This window comes from Suricata suricatta, chromosome 3 (genome assembly GCF_006229205.1).
Source record: "Suricata suricatta isolate VVHF042 chromosome 3, meerkat_22Aug2017_6uvM2_HiC, whole genome shotgun sequence".
NCBI lineage: Eukaryota > Metazoa > Chordata > Mammalia > Carnivora > Herpestidae > Suricata > Suricata suricatta.
This window is the reverse complement of record NC_043702.1, coordinates 106,022,529-106,038,528: the sequence shown is the minus strand read 5'-3', so window position 1 is coordinate 106,038,528 and position 16,000 is coordinate 106,022,529. Positions and strand designations below refer to the sequence as shown.

General features: G+C 40.0%; 1 protein-coding gene across 7 annotated transcripts in view; it reads left to right on the top strand.

The window, feature by feature from the left end:
* Positions 1-16,000, top strand: part of SAP130 (Sin3A associated protein 130) — a 76,069-nt gene that overhangs the window by 2,110 nt on the left and 57,959 nt on the right. For all 7 annotated transcript variants that reach the window (XM_029934790.1, XM_029934793.1, XM_029934792.1 and 4 more), the window contains exons 3-7: positions 7,218-7,453; positions 8,141-8,299; positions 9,471-9,582; positions 10,915-11,039; positions 12,681-12,805. In XM_029934790.1, coding sequence (XP_029790650.1) covers positions 7,218-7,453; positions 8,141-8,299; positions 9,471-9,582; positions 10,915-11,039; positions 12,681-12,805 — 757 coding nt within the window. The remainder of the gene's footprint in view (positions 1-7,217; positions 7,454-8,140; positions 8,300-9,470; positions 9,583-10,914; positions 11,040-12,680; positions 12,806-16,000) is intronic.

Below are 16,000 nucleotides of genomic sequence, written 5' to 3'. Positions count from 1 at the left end.
TAATAAACAAACATTAAAAAAAAGAATATTGCCATTTTCTCATTTAAAAATTAGTGATTTCTTTGTGGGATTTTAGTAAATACTAGGTCATCGAATTTGAAGAAAGGATATATTACAGTTCTAATTTAAACAAGGTTTTTAAAATTCCTTTTTAATTCTTTCACATGTACTAGAGTGTACTGGAAATCTACATTAAAGCATTCCTACAAGAATGATATTTTAAATACACTGGTGTGTTCTCATTTAATTAATACCCAGGGGTATTGTAGTGCCATGAGGGGGTCTAGACTCTGTAAGGCATAGTTCTTACCTTTGAGGAGCCTATGAACTAGGAAGAAGGTTTAAAAAAAAAAAAATACATTTGACCCTTCCAAACTATGGATTTGAACTCCATTACACATGGGTTTTTTTTCTGATAAAAATAATAAAGTATTGTAAATGTATGTTGTCTTCCTTATGATTTTCTTTTTTTAATAATTTTTTGAAATTAAAAAAATTCATTCATTTATTTTGAGAGACAGAAAATATGTGCATGTGGGGGAAGGGCAGAGAGAGGGAGGAAGAGCGAGAATCCCAAGTAGGCTCCGTGCTGCGTAGAGCCTGAAGTGGGGCTCAATCTCACGACTGTGAGATCATGACCCGAGCCAGAATCAAGAATGGGCTGCTCAACTGACTGAGCTACCAGGCGCCTCTTATGATTATCTTAATAGCAGTTTTTTCCTGTAGCTTCCTTTATTACAAGAATGTAGTATATAATACATATAACATACAAAATATGTATTAATCAACTGTTGTAGGCAAAGTTTCCAGTCAACAATAGACTATTAGTAGTTAGGCTTTTAGGGAATCAAAAGTTATATGCAGATTTTTGACTGTAGGTATGGCCATCACCTAACCCCTCCCTACATTGTTCAAAGATTGATTGAATATATACACAAATATCCACTTAATTTTTAGTTGTGTGCCCTTTGAGTCCTGCAGATCAGTGGTCCTCAGCAGGGATGATTTTGCATTCCAGGGAATATTTGGCAATATCTTGATACATTTTTGGTTGTCACAACTAGGGGGTGGTGTTGGCACCTGATACTTAAAGGCCAGGGATGCTGCTAAACATCCAAAGTGGGCCTTAGAGCCCCCTCCGCCCCACCAAGGTATCCAGTACAGTCCATAGTGCTGAACTAGAACTGGAACTGGGGAGTTCCCCTTGAGGAACTCCTTCAAGGGGTCTTCTTCTCTCTAGGTGTCAAGTAAAAAGATGACATTGCAAAGTAAAGTATTTCTTTTTCTATTCCCTTCTCTTCACCTCCTGCTTCCTAAGTTTCTTATTGTGGTAAATGGTACCACTGTCTGCTCTCTCTGTGAGCTATGACCCTTTGTCTAATATTTCAGTCTCATTATCCCTTTGCTTCCTCCTGCCAACTTTTTTTTGGGTTATAAATTTATTTCAGTTCTCTTTGGACTTGAAGTAACTTTAAGTACATTTGACCCTTGCAAACTATGGATTTGAACTCCATTACATTACTACATTAAGCATTATTCCTGCTTAATAGTAGCTACTCATTTTCTAAGTGAATGACAAAACGTTCCCAATTTTCTTGACTTTGAGACTTTATACATTCTGATCCTTTTACCACAGTCTTCCTTCTTCCTTTTCACACTCACTTACCTGATTCCTGTTCTTGAGGTTGCATCTCAGATGTCACTTTGGAGGTGCTTACTGACTGCTGTCATCCACCAGTCAGGGGTGGGACCTTCTAGAATGAAGGCCAGAACCGTGTCCACCTTGTGTACCTTTGTATTTGCTATACTTGCTATGTTATAGGACACAAAGTAGTGGTCCTCACATCCTTACAGAGCCCCTTAAAGTTCTTTGCTTCTTAATGAATACTTTTGATAGTATTTTGTCTTTGATATAAATTCATAGAATAGATGCATAGCTTAGGGGCACCTGAGTGGCTCAGTCAGTTAAGTGTCCAACTTTGACACAGGTCACGATCTCATGGTTCATGAGTTTGAGCCCCACATCAGGCTCTGTGCTGACAGTGCAGGCTGACTTGGGTCTCGGTCGGTCTCTCTCTGCCCCTCCCTGAGTTATGAACATGCACACACACTCTCTCTCTCTCTCTCAAAATAAATAAATAAACTTTAGAAGAGAAAGGAGCACAGCTTAAAGGGAATATTTTTGAATATCTATTTGCAAAGAATTATTAAAAATGGTGTCAATTAGTAATAATTGCCCTCTGATTTTGTTGAGAAGGAGATCATTGTCTGAAACCAAAGTTGTCTATTATTTTACCTGTGAGTAGTGTGTGTGTTTTTTTTTCAATTGCTCTCAGAGAAGAAAATAAGTTTTCCATAAGGAGTTAAATATTTTCTCTATATTTCCCATCGTGTTTATCAGAAGTAGTTATTTAGGATCCTAAGCATATCAGGATTTCAAATACATGTTCAAAGTTCAGAAGTATAGATTACAGCCCATGTTCTTAACTACACTTTCAAAATTCTTTCCAGGTAAAAATAAGCTGAAATAAAGAACTCCAGATATTTGGAAGGAAATGATAAATGGTTTTAAAAAGAGCTTAATAGGAAATGGTCAGTATTTTATATCTTAACGAAATTGTGAAAAATCAAAGTCTTCCTGGACAAACAGACTTGGGGAAAATTATTAAGTTGTCCATTCCCTTAAAAATTTAATTATGGGAAAATCTGTTTGGATAACAGAAAGTTCACAACATCATAAAAAGAAAATATTAGGGCGCCTAACTGGCTCAGTCAGAAGAGCATGAGACTCTTCACCTTGGGGTGGTAAGTTCAAGGCCCACATTGGGTGTAGAGATTACTTAAAAAAAATTTTTTAAACCTTTTAAAGGAAAAAAAAAAGGGGGGGGTGTCTGGGTGGCTCAGTCAGTTGAGAACCCAACTCTTGATTTTGGCTCGGGTCTTGATCTTGCACTTAATGAGATAGAGCCCTGTGTCGGGCTTTGTGCTGATAGCACAGAACCTGCTTGGGATTATCTGCTCTCCCATCTTACATTCATGACTGCATTCACATGTTCTCTCCCTCTCAAAATAAAGAAAAAAAATCCTAAAGAATGTCTTTCAAAAGCTGTTAGAACTAATAAGCGAAATTAGTAAAGGTTTCAGGATTAAAGTTCAATGTATAAAAATCAATTATATTTTTAAATACTAGCAATTTTTTTTAACAATTAAATTTTTAAAATGTCATTTATAGTAGCACCAAAAAAATGAAAATCCCCACTACAGAATACTTAGGATAAATTAACAAAATGTGTGTGAGACTTAGGGTTAAAAAACCTATGGAAAACATGGCTAAGAATAATTAAAAACCGAGATAAAAATGAGGTGCCTGGGTGGCTCAGTCAGTTAAGCATCTGACATCTGTTCAGGTCACAATCTCCTGGTATGCCAGTTTGAGCCGTGCATCAAGCTCTGTGCTGACAGCTCAGAGGCTGGAGTCTGCATTGGATACTGTGTCTCCCTCTTTCTCTGCCCCTCCTCCACTCATGCTCTGCTTCTCAAAAATAAACATTAAAAGAATTTTTTTACACCTAGATAAATGAAATGATCAATCATGCTTATAGATTGGAACACTATTATGCTTAAGATAATAGTTCCCAAGAGGATCTGAGGATTTTTTAAAATCCTAATGAAAATCCTATCATGTCCTTTTGTAAAACTTGGCAGCCTGAATCTATATTTATGTATAAACCAAAGGATCTACAATAGCCAAAGCAGTTTTGATACCCCCCAAAAAGAAAAGAAAGTTAGAGGATTCTACTACGTTACTTTAAAACTTGCTGTAAATTTATACTAATCAAGACAGTGTAGTATTGACATAAAAATAGAAATATAGAGGATCCAGAAATAGACTCATACATAATAATAGTCAGCTGATTTTTGACAAATATACATAGATAATTCAATAGGGAAATGATAGTCTTTTCAACAATATAGTGCTTGGACACCAGAATATCCATATGGAAAAAATGAGCCTGGACCTTTACTTTTGCCATACACAAAAATTAACTCACAATGTATCATTACGGACCTAAATATTAAACTTAAAATTTCTAAAAGAAAACATGGAAACTGCTTACAACCTTGGGGTGAGCAAAAATTGTTTAGGTCACAAAAAGCACTAAGAAAGAAACAACTGATATGTTGTACTTCATCAAAATTAAAAATGTTTACTCTTCAAAAACACCATTAACAAAAATGCAAGCCACAAATTAAAAAGACGTTTAGATAAATATATCTGCAAAAGACTTCTATCTTGAATACATAAAGGACTCTTGTAACTCAGTGGCATTTGCTATTTGAGACACCCCAATTCTTTTTTAATGGGCAAAATATTTGAATAGACCAATCACCAGGGATGCTATATGAATGTCCAATATGCACATAAAAGATAATCCTATTAGTCTTCAGGGCAATGAAAACTAAACCACAGAAAATAACACACATGTACTATAGTGACTAAAAAGACCAAAAACAGCAAGTTTAATGTGTTTGTGGAGCAAGTAGAATTCATACCTTCTTTCTTGGGAATGCCAAATAATCTAGCTACTTTAGAAAACAGTTGGCAGTATTTTTTAAAATTAAACATAAACTTAACCATACAACCTAGCAATCCCATTCCTAGATATTTACCCCAGATAAATGGAAATGTATGTTCAGAGACTCATACTTCAGTGTTCTTAGAAGCAATATTCATTAATAGCCATAAACCAAAAACAACCCAGAATTTATCAGCTGCTGACCAGATAAAGCTTGATTTATATCTATGATGAAAAATGACTCAAAAGTAAAGAGGAACAAGCTGCTAGTAGTATATAGAAAACACAGATGAACCTTAAAAGCATCATACAGCTAACTCTTGAACAACTGAGAGTTATGTGACCCTCTGTGAGTCAAGAATTTGAGTGTAACTTTGAACACTCAAAAATTTAAAAAAGAACAGCATAAGGAAGAAAAAATCATTTACAGCACTGTACTATATCAAAAACCATTGTAAGTACAGCTGTGCAATTCAAATCCATGTTGTTCAAGGGCTGACTGTACTAACAGAAAGAAACAGACACAAAGGACGACATATTGTATGATTCTATTTGTATGAAATTCCAGGAAACACAAAGCTATAGTGTTAGTAAGCAGATTAATGGTTTCTAAGGGGTAGGAGAGTCTGAAGCTGGGAACTGACCACAACGGGGCATGAATCAACCCATGAGGGTATGGAAAATGTTCTCTATCGTGATCGTATTGTGGTTATAGTACTATACACTCCTGCAAAAAATCCATCTAATTTTATACAAAGGATTAGTGGATTTTATATGCAAATTATACCTCAGTAAAGCTGATTGACTATAATATGGATAAAATATAGAAACATACACTTCACAAAGGAAGATATTTATGTATGGCCTGTGATTGCATAAAAAGAAGTACACCACTAGTCATCGTGTAAATGCCAACTCTGAGCACCATGAGAGCCCTGCTAGACACCCACTAGAATGTCTGCGTATCAAGAACTGGGAGGGTGAGGAGCTGCTAGAACTCGAATCCACTGGTTGACGGGACCGTGACATGATACAGTCACTGTGGAAGGTATTTTGGCAGTCTCCTATAAAATCAAACATTTACTTACCATTTGACCCAGCCATTCTGCTCCTAGCCTGTTGGTTAAGAATGTAAAAAACACAACAACAACAAAAACTGTCGTTGAACTCTCTAGTCTCAGAATTTGCCATTTATTTGTATGTAAGTTGTACATCAATAAAGTGGTTTTAAAAATAAAAATAAATCTGAATGATCAGGGAGAAAAATCAACATATAACAAAATGCAAAATATACATGTCTTTTCATGTAACACCTGTACTCAGAAGTTTTTTTCCTGAGGAAATCATTGGACAAGATTATTTATTTTGAGAGAGCAAGAAAGCATGCATGGGAGGGGCGCAGAGAGAGGGAGAGAATGAATCCCAAGCAGGCTCTGTACTGTCATCACAGAGCCCAATGTGGGGCTTGAACTCCCTCAATTTTTAAATTGTTTTTAAATAGTTACATGTTGTCATAGTCCAGAATTCCCAAAGAGAGAGCATAGAGTGAAAATATCTCTCCTATCCCTGTTCTGTCTTCTTTCCCTTGAAGAAATCAAGATGCTTTGGGACTTATGTTTCTACATAAGAAAATAAAGGCATATTTGATTACTTCTTCACTGTTCTGTACCTTACTTTTTTCCTTCATATATTGTATATTTTTGCATAACACATATTATCGGTTTCTCAATAAGAATACCTAAAAAGCTTCCTTGTCTTATTTTTATAGTTACGTGGTAGGTAGTCTTTTGTGGGCATATACCACAATTTCTATATCCAGTCACCTCTTTTATAGACACATAAGTTTTAAAAATTCTTTTACTGGACTAAAAGTAGTGAAACAAATAATGCTGTACACAAGTCATTTTACACATATGCTATGTATCTTGTAGGATACATTCCTGCAAGTGGAATTGTGGAGTTTCAGAAGGTGTGTTTAATAATGATAGGATTGTAATAATGATAGAGATCTCCATGTTTGTTTTGCAGGAAATTTGTTTTGAAAAGATGTATGTTCTTGGGCTTAAGAATATTTATGTTATCTTTTTAATGTTAGGTTTTTATAACTTTTTAAAAGAATACCTTAAGTGAAAGATCCTGTCTTGCATTGCTCTTCCCACTGTATGAGGGTTTTTTTTAATTTTTTAATGTTTATTTTTGAGAGAGAGACAAAGTATGAGTAGAGGAGGGACAGAGAGAGAGGGAGACATAGAATCTGAATGAGCTGTCAGCACAGAGCTGATGTGGGGCCCTAACTCACGAGCCGTGATGACCTGAACCAAAGTCAGACGCCTAATCGACTTAGCCACCCAGGCGCCCCTGAGATCATTTTAGATATCGAGCCCCTTGTTCACAGGAGTGGAAAAGCCACAATATCCAAAACAAGTCCCGAGTTCCATGGGGTTGCTCTTGGGCTTACTATCTGTCAGGTAAACCAGTGCCCAAATTCTTTTCGTTAAGAAAATCTCACAAGGAAAAGGTCAGCTTGTCAATCCTGACAGTTCGCTACAAGTGCCACTCTTGTATGTGCTGTTTAATTCATTCATATTAATTAACACTGAAAGCATATGACATGCTCTTCTTCCTTCATGTCCTTACTAGTCAATGACGAATCTAGTCGAGAGGCTGAAGTCACTGCCAGGGAGCACATGGGTTCCAGCGGCTCCCTCCAGTCCCGTGAAGAGAAGCAAGAGCCTGTTGTGGTAAGGCCCTATCCGCAGGTGCAGATGTTGTCTACACACCATGCTGTTGCATCGGGCACCCCCGTCACAGTGACAGCCCCACCAGCACATCTGACGCCAGCAGTGCCACTCTCCTTTTCGGAGGGACTTATGAAGGTAATGGAGAGGTTTAAAATTTCCCATTGAACCACAACTAAGGACTGGCTAATATTCCTGACAGTATTCACAGAGTCTTAGGCCATATCCAGGATAACAGCATTCTCTCTTTGACCCGTCAGTTCAGCTCTTCTCTGTGACTCAGAGCTCTGCTCTTTGCAGTGCCTAGTCTTGTGCCGCTGGGCAGTTGGCATCACAGGATCTTTTCTAGTGTCCATTTTGACATTGACTTTATTCAAGTTAATGGGCATGCTGACTTAGTTTTTATCTTGGAGTGGCAATCTTCTCCAAGGTTTTGTTTTAAAGCTTACTAATTTGGGGGCATCTGAGAATATCACCTTGTATATTACCTTGTCGCTATGTTTTAGTTAGTGGGAGTTTTGTTTACTTCTACCCAAACTTGGGATGCAGCATTGTATAGAAGAAACAATGTGGCCTGAGAGCCCCAGCTCCAGTTTTTACTGTCTGTGTGGCTTGTAGCCTTGCTTCATATGCTCCCTCATCTGTAAAATGGCAATGCCGGTACTTGAGCAGAAGAGCTGTGATGCTAAGAGATAAAATATATAAGGCTTCTGGATCTTTCCTGGCACTCTCCAGGTTTGATTTGTGTACTTTTTTTAACAATAGCATGAAATGCATCACTCGTAAAAAGCTGTTGATCTGTTTCATGTGGTTTTCTGTTCGCAGCCGCCCCCGAAGCCCGCCATGCCTAGCCGTCCCATTGCTCCTGCTCCACCTTCTACCTTGTCACTCCCCCCCAAGGTTCCAGGGCAGGCTACCGTTACCATGGAGAGTAGCATCCCTCAAGCTTCAGCCATTCCTGTGGCAACAATCAGTGGACAACAGGTTTTTTTCCTCTTAATTTGCTGATTTTCAGACTGAGATGCCAAACTGTTGATCATTATTTATTGAATGCCAGCAGTACATTAGGCACTGTACTAAATAAAAAATTAAATGGTCACTGATCCCTGCACGGGGAGGATAGTAGGTTTGAAAGAGAAGCATATCTGCAGGGAGTGAAACCACCACGCACTGGGGCCTTGGTCATTTGGCCAGTATGTATTGAGCACGTGCTATGTGTGAGAGATAAGTGTAGATGACAGTCCATGTGCTTGAGGGACTCAGAGTCCACTTGTGCTTGATTAGTTTTGGGGATGGGAACAGCCTCATGGCGGCAGTGCTTCTCTAGAATTTTTCTGTAAGCAGAATGATGGTGTGTCTCTCGGGCACCTCTCAGGTGTCCTCCAGCCGCTCACTAGTCATGAATGCTTCTTTTGTAGTCTCATGTTTCAGCTTACATATTTTACTGAAATTCTACTTTTCTGTAATGTGTATAAGATTTATCTAAATATTTTGAATTGCTGACTGGTGAAAAAACCTGAATGTAAAAATTTCCCTTCAAATTTTCAAGATAAAAAAATTGGTATTCCAAGCAGACACTATATATTTTTCTTCCTCTCTTATCATACTGCTGAGTCCTCCCGGAGTACTGGAACCGCCACCCGGGAATCACTGGCACTAGGGTTGGGGGCGTGTGAGGAAGGGGGGAGTTAGAGAACTTATCAGGAAGTACCTGCTGGGTGCTAACTGACATTTATTGAGAAGTCCTGCATAGCAAGAAGAGTGGACGAATGCAGTGGCACATAAGGAAAATAAAATAGGACCAAAAAAAAGCTTTTGGCCAAGGCAGAGAAGACAAGTGTGAAAGACTAATATTGAACATGAGAGTGTCCCAGAGCGGGCACAGATGAGTCCATCTGTTAGAGGTCCAGCACCTACCGTGGCTCACTAATTATAGTGACTCAAGGCAGTTGAAGTGTCCACACCCTGCTGGCATGGGTCATCATGCAGTATATGGTATAAAGAAAGCTAAACATCTTTTCCCTTGGGGTACTCACTGTCTAAAAGGAGCCCCCTGACCCACATTTGGAGGCAGCCGACCTCCTAGAAGCAATGGCTAAGCATCAGTGGTGAAGCCCAAGCACATGAAAATAACTTTATGTCCTGTTTCTTGTAGGGACATCCCAGTAACCTGCATCATATCATGACCACAAATGTACAGATGTCTATTATCCGCAGCAATGCTCCTGGGCCCCCTCTTCACATTGGAGCTTCTCATTTACCTCGAGGTAAAAACTGTACGTTTTGTTCAAATTCTCAAAATGCATTGGCAAATACACATTTGGAAAGAGATATAACAAAAAATATATCTAGAATCAGCTTATTAAAGGTACAGTACAACAGAAATAAACTTAGAGCAGCACCCATTTTTGGTGTGGTCTAATATGTGCTAATTGTAGTCACATCTCAACAAGCATCCATACGCTTTTGGGTGTAAACTTAAAACAATTTAGATTTTTAGTATGGTCTAAAGATTGTCCTTTATAATGAGGAACTCCTCAAACCTGTGATAGTCCAAAATGGTCCATGGGTCATCACTTACATACAACATGCAGTACTCATCTCAACAAGTGCTCTCCTCGGTGCCCACCACCCATTTTCCCCTCTCCCCCACCTCCATTAACCCTCAGTTTGTTCTCAGTATTTAAGAGACTCTTATGGTTTGCCTCCCTGCCTCTGTAACTATTTTTCCCCTCCCCTTTCCCCATAGTCTTCTGTTATGTTTCTCAAGATCCACATATGAGTAAAAACATTTGATATCTTTCTCTGACTTTTCACTCAGCATAATACCTTCCAGTTCCATCTATGGTGCTGCACATGGCATGATTTTGTTCTTTCTCGTTGCCAAGTCAAATGCTGAATATTTTTAAAGCTTAGTGATAATGGTAACTCAAGTAACATAGCCATAAGATGAGCTTATTCTTACAGTTAAGATCTGATAGGTAGTCAAGTATTAAATTTAATGACATTTTTTCAACTGCTTGGTCAGAAATTGTAGCCTTATATTGGAGAGTGTAAAATCATTCTTGGCAAAATCAGGCTACCAAGTACAAAACCAGGTTTACTTGATCATAACATAGTTCACTGGTTCCCAGAGCGAAGTTCACACATTGCAAGGGTAGTGTGTGCTAGAGCAGAACTACTTTCATGAAAATTCTGAGGCAACATTTGCCTGTATTGACGGTACAATGGCTGTGGGCGGTGAGTGAGCCTTTGCAGGCGGTGAGGCTCACGGAGCCTTGGCCTGAAGGAAGGCAGCGGCGCCACACAGCGCTGTTCAGCGTGTGCTTCTCTGCTGCATCCTTGCCATTAAAGAAACAAAACAGTTTCATTTCGTAATGTCCTTGAAGAAGCAATACAGATTATTAATCTTATCAAATCACAATCCTTGAATTGTTTTTTTAATTTTGTATGTGATGAAAGGGAAGTATACATACAGCACATCAGCTAAAGTACTGACCTAATGAGTTTCAGAAAGTATAGGCACTCTTTTCCTAGGACATATAAGTGATTTAAATGGTGAGCCCCTAAGCCATACTGATAAAAACCATTTTTCCCAGGTGCAGCTGCTGCTGCTGTGATGTCCAGTTCTAAAGTCACCACGGTCCTGCGGCCGACTTCCCAGCTGCCGAATGCTGCCGCAGCTCAGCCAGCAGTGCAGCACATCCTTCACCAGCCAATCCAGGCATGTCAGCTTGGGGGTGCTCAGCTAGCGAGTGTGAAGTGCCTACTCGGTGCTCTTGGCTCTGCTAGAGCCTGGGAGAGCCCTTTGACTTCAAGGGACTTTTGATCTAGTCACCAAGATGTCCGGAAGGTTGAGTTCTCTACGGTGTGAAATGATCAGCCGTAGAGATTTAGAAGAGCGGAGCTACGGGAAGCTGTCACTGGGATTGATGTAGCAGGAGGTTCAGAGAAGTGAAGAGGTGGCTAATGGGAGCAGCACTGGGCACAGTGGCGAGGAAGGCGGTGGCGCATGTACACTGGGTTTAGTAAAGGGGAGCCAGAACAGAGAGGTTTTAATTTAGATAAGGATTTATGAGCCCCTAAGTACTTTGTGCACATTTTTATGTACGTGTGTATGCTTTTCAAGAAAGACAGTCTGTGCCTTTCCACTTTTCTCCAAGGAAATCTGTGGCCTCAATACTACTGAAGTATAGTGTGTTATGAGGGGATGTTGTGATGTCTCTAAATTCAGAGCTCAAAGATACAGAGTATAAACTTGATTTTATATACAAGAGAGAGCCACTAAGTTTTTTTAACATAGTAACGTGAGATCACAGAGATCTCTTTGAGAGATTAATGTAGCTGAATCACAGACGGTAGATGAAAGTTCAAACACTTTTGGGGGCCGTACTGATCACATACGTGGAACAGCTGGGTTTAACACAGTTAGGAAAGATGCTGAGTAGGACACTGGGTAGGATGTGTCCAGCTAGAGTTTTCAATTTAAAGCAGTCTTGTCTTTTAATTTAAGCCCGTCTTGCTGGCTAACAAAACACACTCGGCCCCTGGAGTGTAAGTGGTCTACAGGAAGGATAGGAGAAAGAACCTGAATTCTGAAGTTAGTGTGACAATCCTGGTGTGAGACAACAAGCTGTAGCAGTCAGCGTAGGTGCTGCCAATCAAAGGTCTGGAGATAAGAGGCAGATCCAGAATGGGCAGCATTTGTGAATTGAACTGCATGTGTCAAGGTCAAAACTATTCAGAAGGGCTCAGATGATCGACAGAATTGACAGCAGATAAGTAGGAGAAGCCCAGGGTGGAACTTGTTTGGTGGAGGTTTTATACACAGGTGTAGCATAAGGGAAGGTAAGAGAAGTACATCCATGTGGAAACATCCAGAGCAGCTGGGCACTGTGAATCTTCCATAGGCAAGTGCTGTTTTCGTGGGTTTGCTGGCTTAGAGGGCCTGACAGCCAGCAGCTCTGTCCAATGGCTTGGACCCTCTGTGGAAAGCCCTTGGTTGTGTGGGAGTGTAAATGTCTGTGGCAGAACCAACAGCAGATCTGTGGGCAATCTAGATCTGAAGGGTTGGATCCCAACTTCTCCTAATAGGATAAAATGTTGAATCCAGTTGTATTTGGAAAGGAGGAATTTATATACTCTACCAAGCCAAAATAGAAAATTCTTTGTAATTCTGACTCTTGGTCTTAAAATGACCTATCTGAACAGAGAATTCCTTAGTCAGAATGGTGAGAACTTTCTTTCATTTGAACACAAACATACTTGTTTGGAGGCCCAAGTTTTAAATTACACTAAGTGATTGGCTTACTGTATTTTATTTTGCTTTTTGTTTTAAGTGAAATGTTTTTTCTCTTCTCTATAGTCTCGTCCCCCTGTGACCACCTCTAATCCCGTCCCTCCAGCTGTGGTAGCAACGGTCTCAGCCACCAGAGCTCAGTCTCCAGTCATCACTACAACAGCAGCACATGCTACTGACTCAGCACTTAGGTATATTTGGGGGTTTAAAGATCAAGTCCTCCTTCTTTACCTTTCTCCCTTCTTTTCTTCATCCTTTCATTTACACTAGTAAGTACTCATTGAGTGCTTTTTAATGAGCTCTGTAGTGTTCTAGATACTGGAGGTAAAACAGTAACAACCAGGAATTCCTGCCCTCATAGAGTTTTCTATTTTTAGGGGCTAGAGACACACAAAAACAAAGTGTTTGAGGTGCTGCAAAGATCTTTGGGGAAAAATTAGATAGGATGGGATTTGGAGTGACAGGGTAGCCAGTGCAGGCTTCCCACTTCATGTCAGGTGATCCAGGAGGACTGTTGATAAGAACAGATTGGAGCAGAAAATTGAAAGATGTAATAAAGTGGGCCACATGGCGGTGTAGAATAAGAGCATTCTAAGCAGTGGGAACAGTAAGTGCAAAGGCCCTGAGATTGAAGTGTGTTTGCCATGTCCAAGGAGAAGCAAGAGGCTGATAGGAAGAGAGCGGCAAGAGGTTATTCTAGGGGGGAAGAGGGTCTCATGTCACTTAAGGCCTTAGGGAACCCTTTATAGGTTTAGACTTTGCAGGGGTGCAACAGGAAGCCTTACCAGAGTTTTGGGCAGAGCAGCATCATGATCTGAAGTTTTGGGTGGATCAGCCTGGCTGTTGTTTAGAGGCAAAGTAGTAAACCGAGAGATGGTTTAGAATGGTATGTCAGGAACCCAGAAGAGAGGATTACTGGAGGTGGGAGCTGGTTAGATCCAGAACAGAGTTTTGAAGTTGGTTGAGGATTTCTGAAGAATTACATAGGAGCAGTGAGAGAACAAGAAGAGTCAGGATTTCAGCCCTGCTAGTTGCATAGCAAGGAAGGTGATGTTGTAGTAACGTGAGCTAAAGAGCAATGGGAGGAGTAGGTTTTGGGGAAGGAATTCCTGATTGGTTTGGGCACTGGAATATGGCGTTGACTTCCAAGCACTGAAGTGGAGGTGTTGAGATAGGTTGATAGATGAGTTTGGAGTCCAGGGAAGAGTTGTGAAGGAGATAATTTAGGAAGACCATATAGATGGGGAAGAGATTTATGAGAGAGAAAATGTCTCCCAGGTGAGAGAGCTAAAGGTGGGGGGAGCAGTATTCTCAGGGGAAAACCGAGATTCATTAGGGCAAGGAGGTAGAAGATATGTTTAGAGTAAAGACTGAGGATGTAGGGACTTTTGCTAGATAAGGACTGTAAGTCTCCAGGCTACATTGGAAGGTTTGGGTATCTGAAAAGGGAGAGATGGACAGAGCCATACATGGATAAAGTCTGGTCGATGAGGAATGATCTGTGGTGCCTCTAAGAAATGACGCCTTTGGGTGAAGACATGATGGTATTTGTCCTCCTGATCCCAAGCTGTATTGTAGGAAGGCTGTGAAAGCTGGGGGGGAGACAGTGGGATGTGAGTCTTGCCAGGAGGTGTTTCTTGATTCATACCTTTGGTTATGTGTTGCCTTTGGCAGTATAAACAAGAAGCGATTCACTGAACAAAAGAAGGGGTAGTAGGCATGAAGACCAAATCTGTCAGAGTGGAGCCCACCCATATTCTTGATTGCCAGCTGGGGGTAGGGCAGAGTGGTGAGGAAGAGCGAGTCGAGATGTGTACTTGGTTTTTTCCTTGTTTGACCAAGTAAATAAAAAGGAAATGAGAAGGAAAGCAGATTTTAGAAATAATTTTGACTTTTGGGATACTTGCGTTTATCCATGCAACAGTCAAGTGGCTGTTGTCAGCAGGTGGTTGAAGAGATGTCAGTGCCAGAGTAATGGGTTTGGAAGTCATCAGCCTGTGGGCTGCAGGTCAGGGTTGGAGGTATGAGTCTCTCCAGAACCAGAGTGAGGAGAGGGCTTGGAACAGAATCTGAAGAAAGTAACTTAAATGTCGAAGAGTGCCTAGGACTTACACTTAACCAGTAGCTCTGTCATTAACTAGCTATGTGATACTAGATAAGTTTCTCAACATTCCTGACCTTCATCTCTGCTAGTGTAAAATGAGCATACTTTACTGTTTGGTAGTTTAAAATATTGCCTGAGGTATAGAGGTACACAACTGCCCAACATAAAATAGACTAGATGTTGTTCATTTCAATTTTATATTACCTTTAAGAAGTTAATATATTCAGGGGTGCCTGGGTGGCTCAGTCAGTTGAGGGCCCTAACTCTTGATTTCAGCTCAGGTCATGGTCTCATGGTTCATGGGATTGAGCCCTATGTTGGGCTCTGCACTGACAGCACACAGCCTGCTCAAAGACTCTCTGTCCCTCTCCCCTGTGTTTGCTCTCTGTCTCAAAATAAGTGAATAAACTTAAAAATAAGTTAATATATTCAGACATTATGAGGAAATTTGAAAGTTATAAATGTGCAGACAGTGAAAACGAGTTTTTTTTAAACCATGTTATCAAAGTATCTGTCTTTTCCAGTGTATTGTGTTTTTAATTAAAAAATGGATATTGAATTTTGTGAGATGTATTCTCAGCATTTTGCCAGTCTCAGTACTCTGGGCACTAGAAATACGCTAATGAATCAAACAGACAAAAACCCTAATGACCTGATGATTTTTCTGTTTAAATCTGTAACAGTGATAGGGGCACCTAGGTGGCTCAGTCAATTAAGTGTTTGACTCAGGTCATTATCTCCTAGCTAATAAGTTTGAGCTAACAGCTAGCTCAGAGTCTGATGCAGGGCTTGAACCCACGAACCGTGAGATTATGACCCGAGCCAAGCCAGACGCTTAACCAACTGAGCCACTCAGGTGCCCCATATTTATTTTTTAAATTTTGTTTATTTTGAGAGAGACAGAGAGCATGTGAGTGGGGGAGGGGCACAGAGAGAGAGAGAATTTCAAGCAGGGTATGTGCTGTCAGCATGGAGTCCAATGTGGAGCTTGAACTCACAAACCATAAAATCATTACCTGAGCCGAAGTCAAGAGCCAGATGCCCGTAAAGCCAGAAAAGCTTAAACAGACCAATTTCTATTGGAAAAATAAAAAACAATTTCAAAGCAAGACCTCCCAGAAATATCACCAGACCCAGATGGTTTCACTGAATTCTAACAAACTCTTAAAGACCAGATACACCAATGATAATTAAATTGGTTCATGGCATAGAAATGAAGGAAAGTTACAAAAAACATTTAAGTGGTCTTATTCTTTTTGTTAAATAGAGTAATCCTATCTGC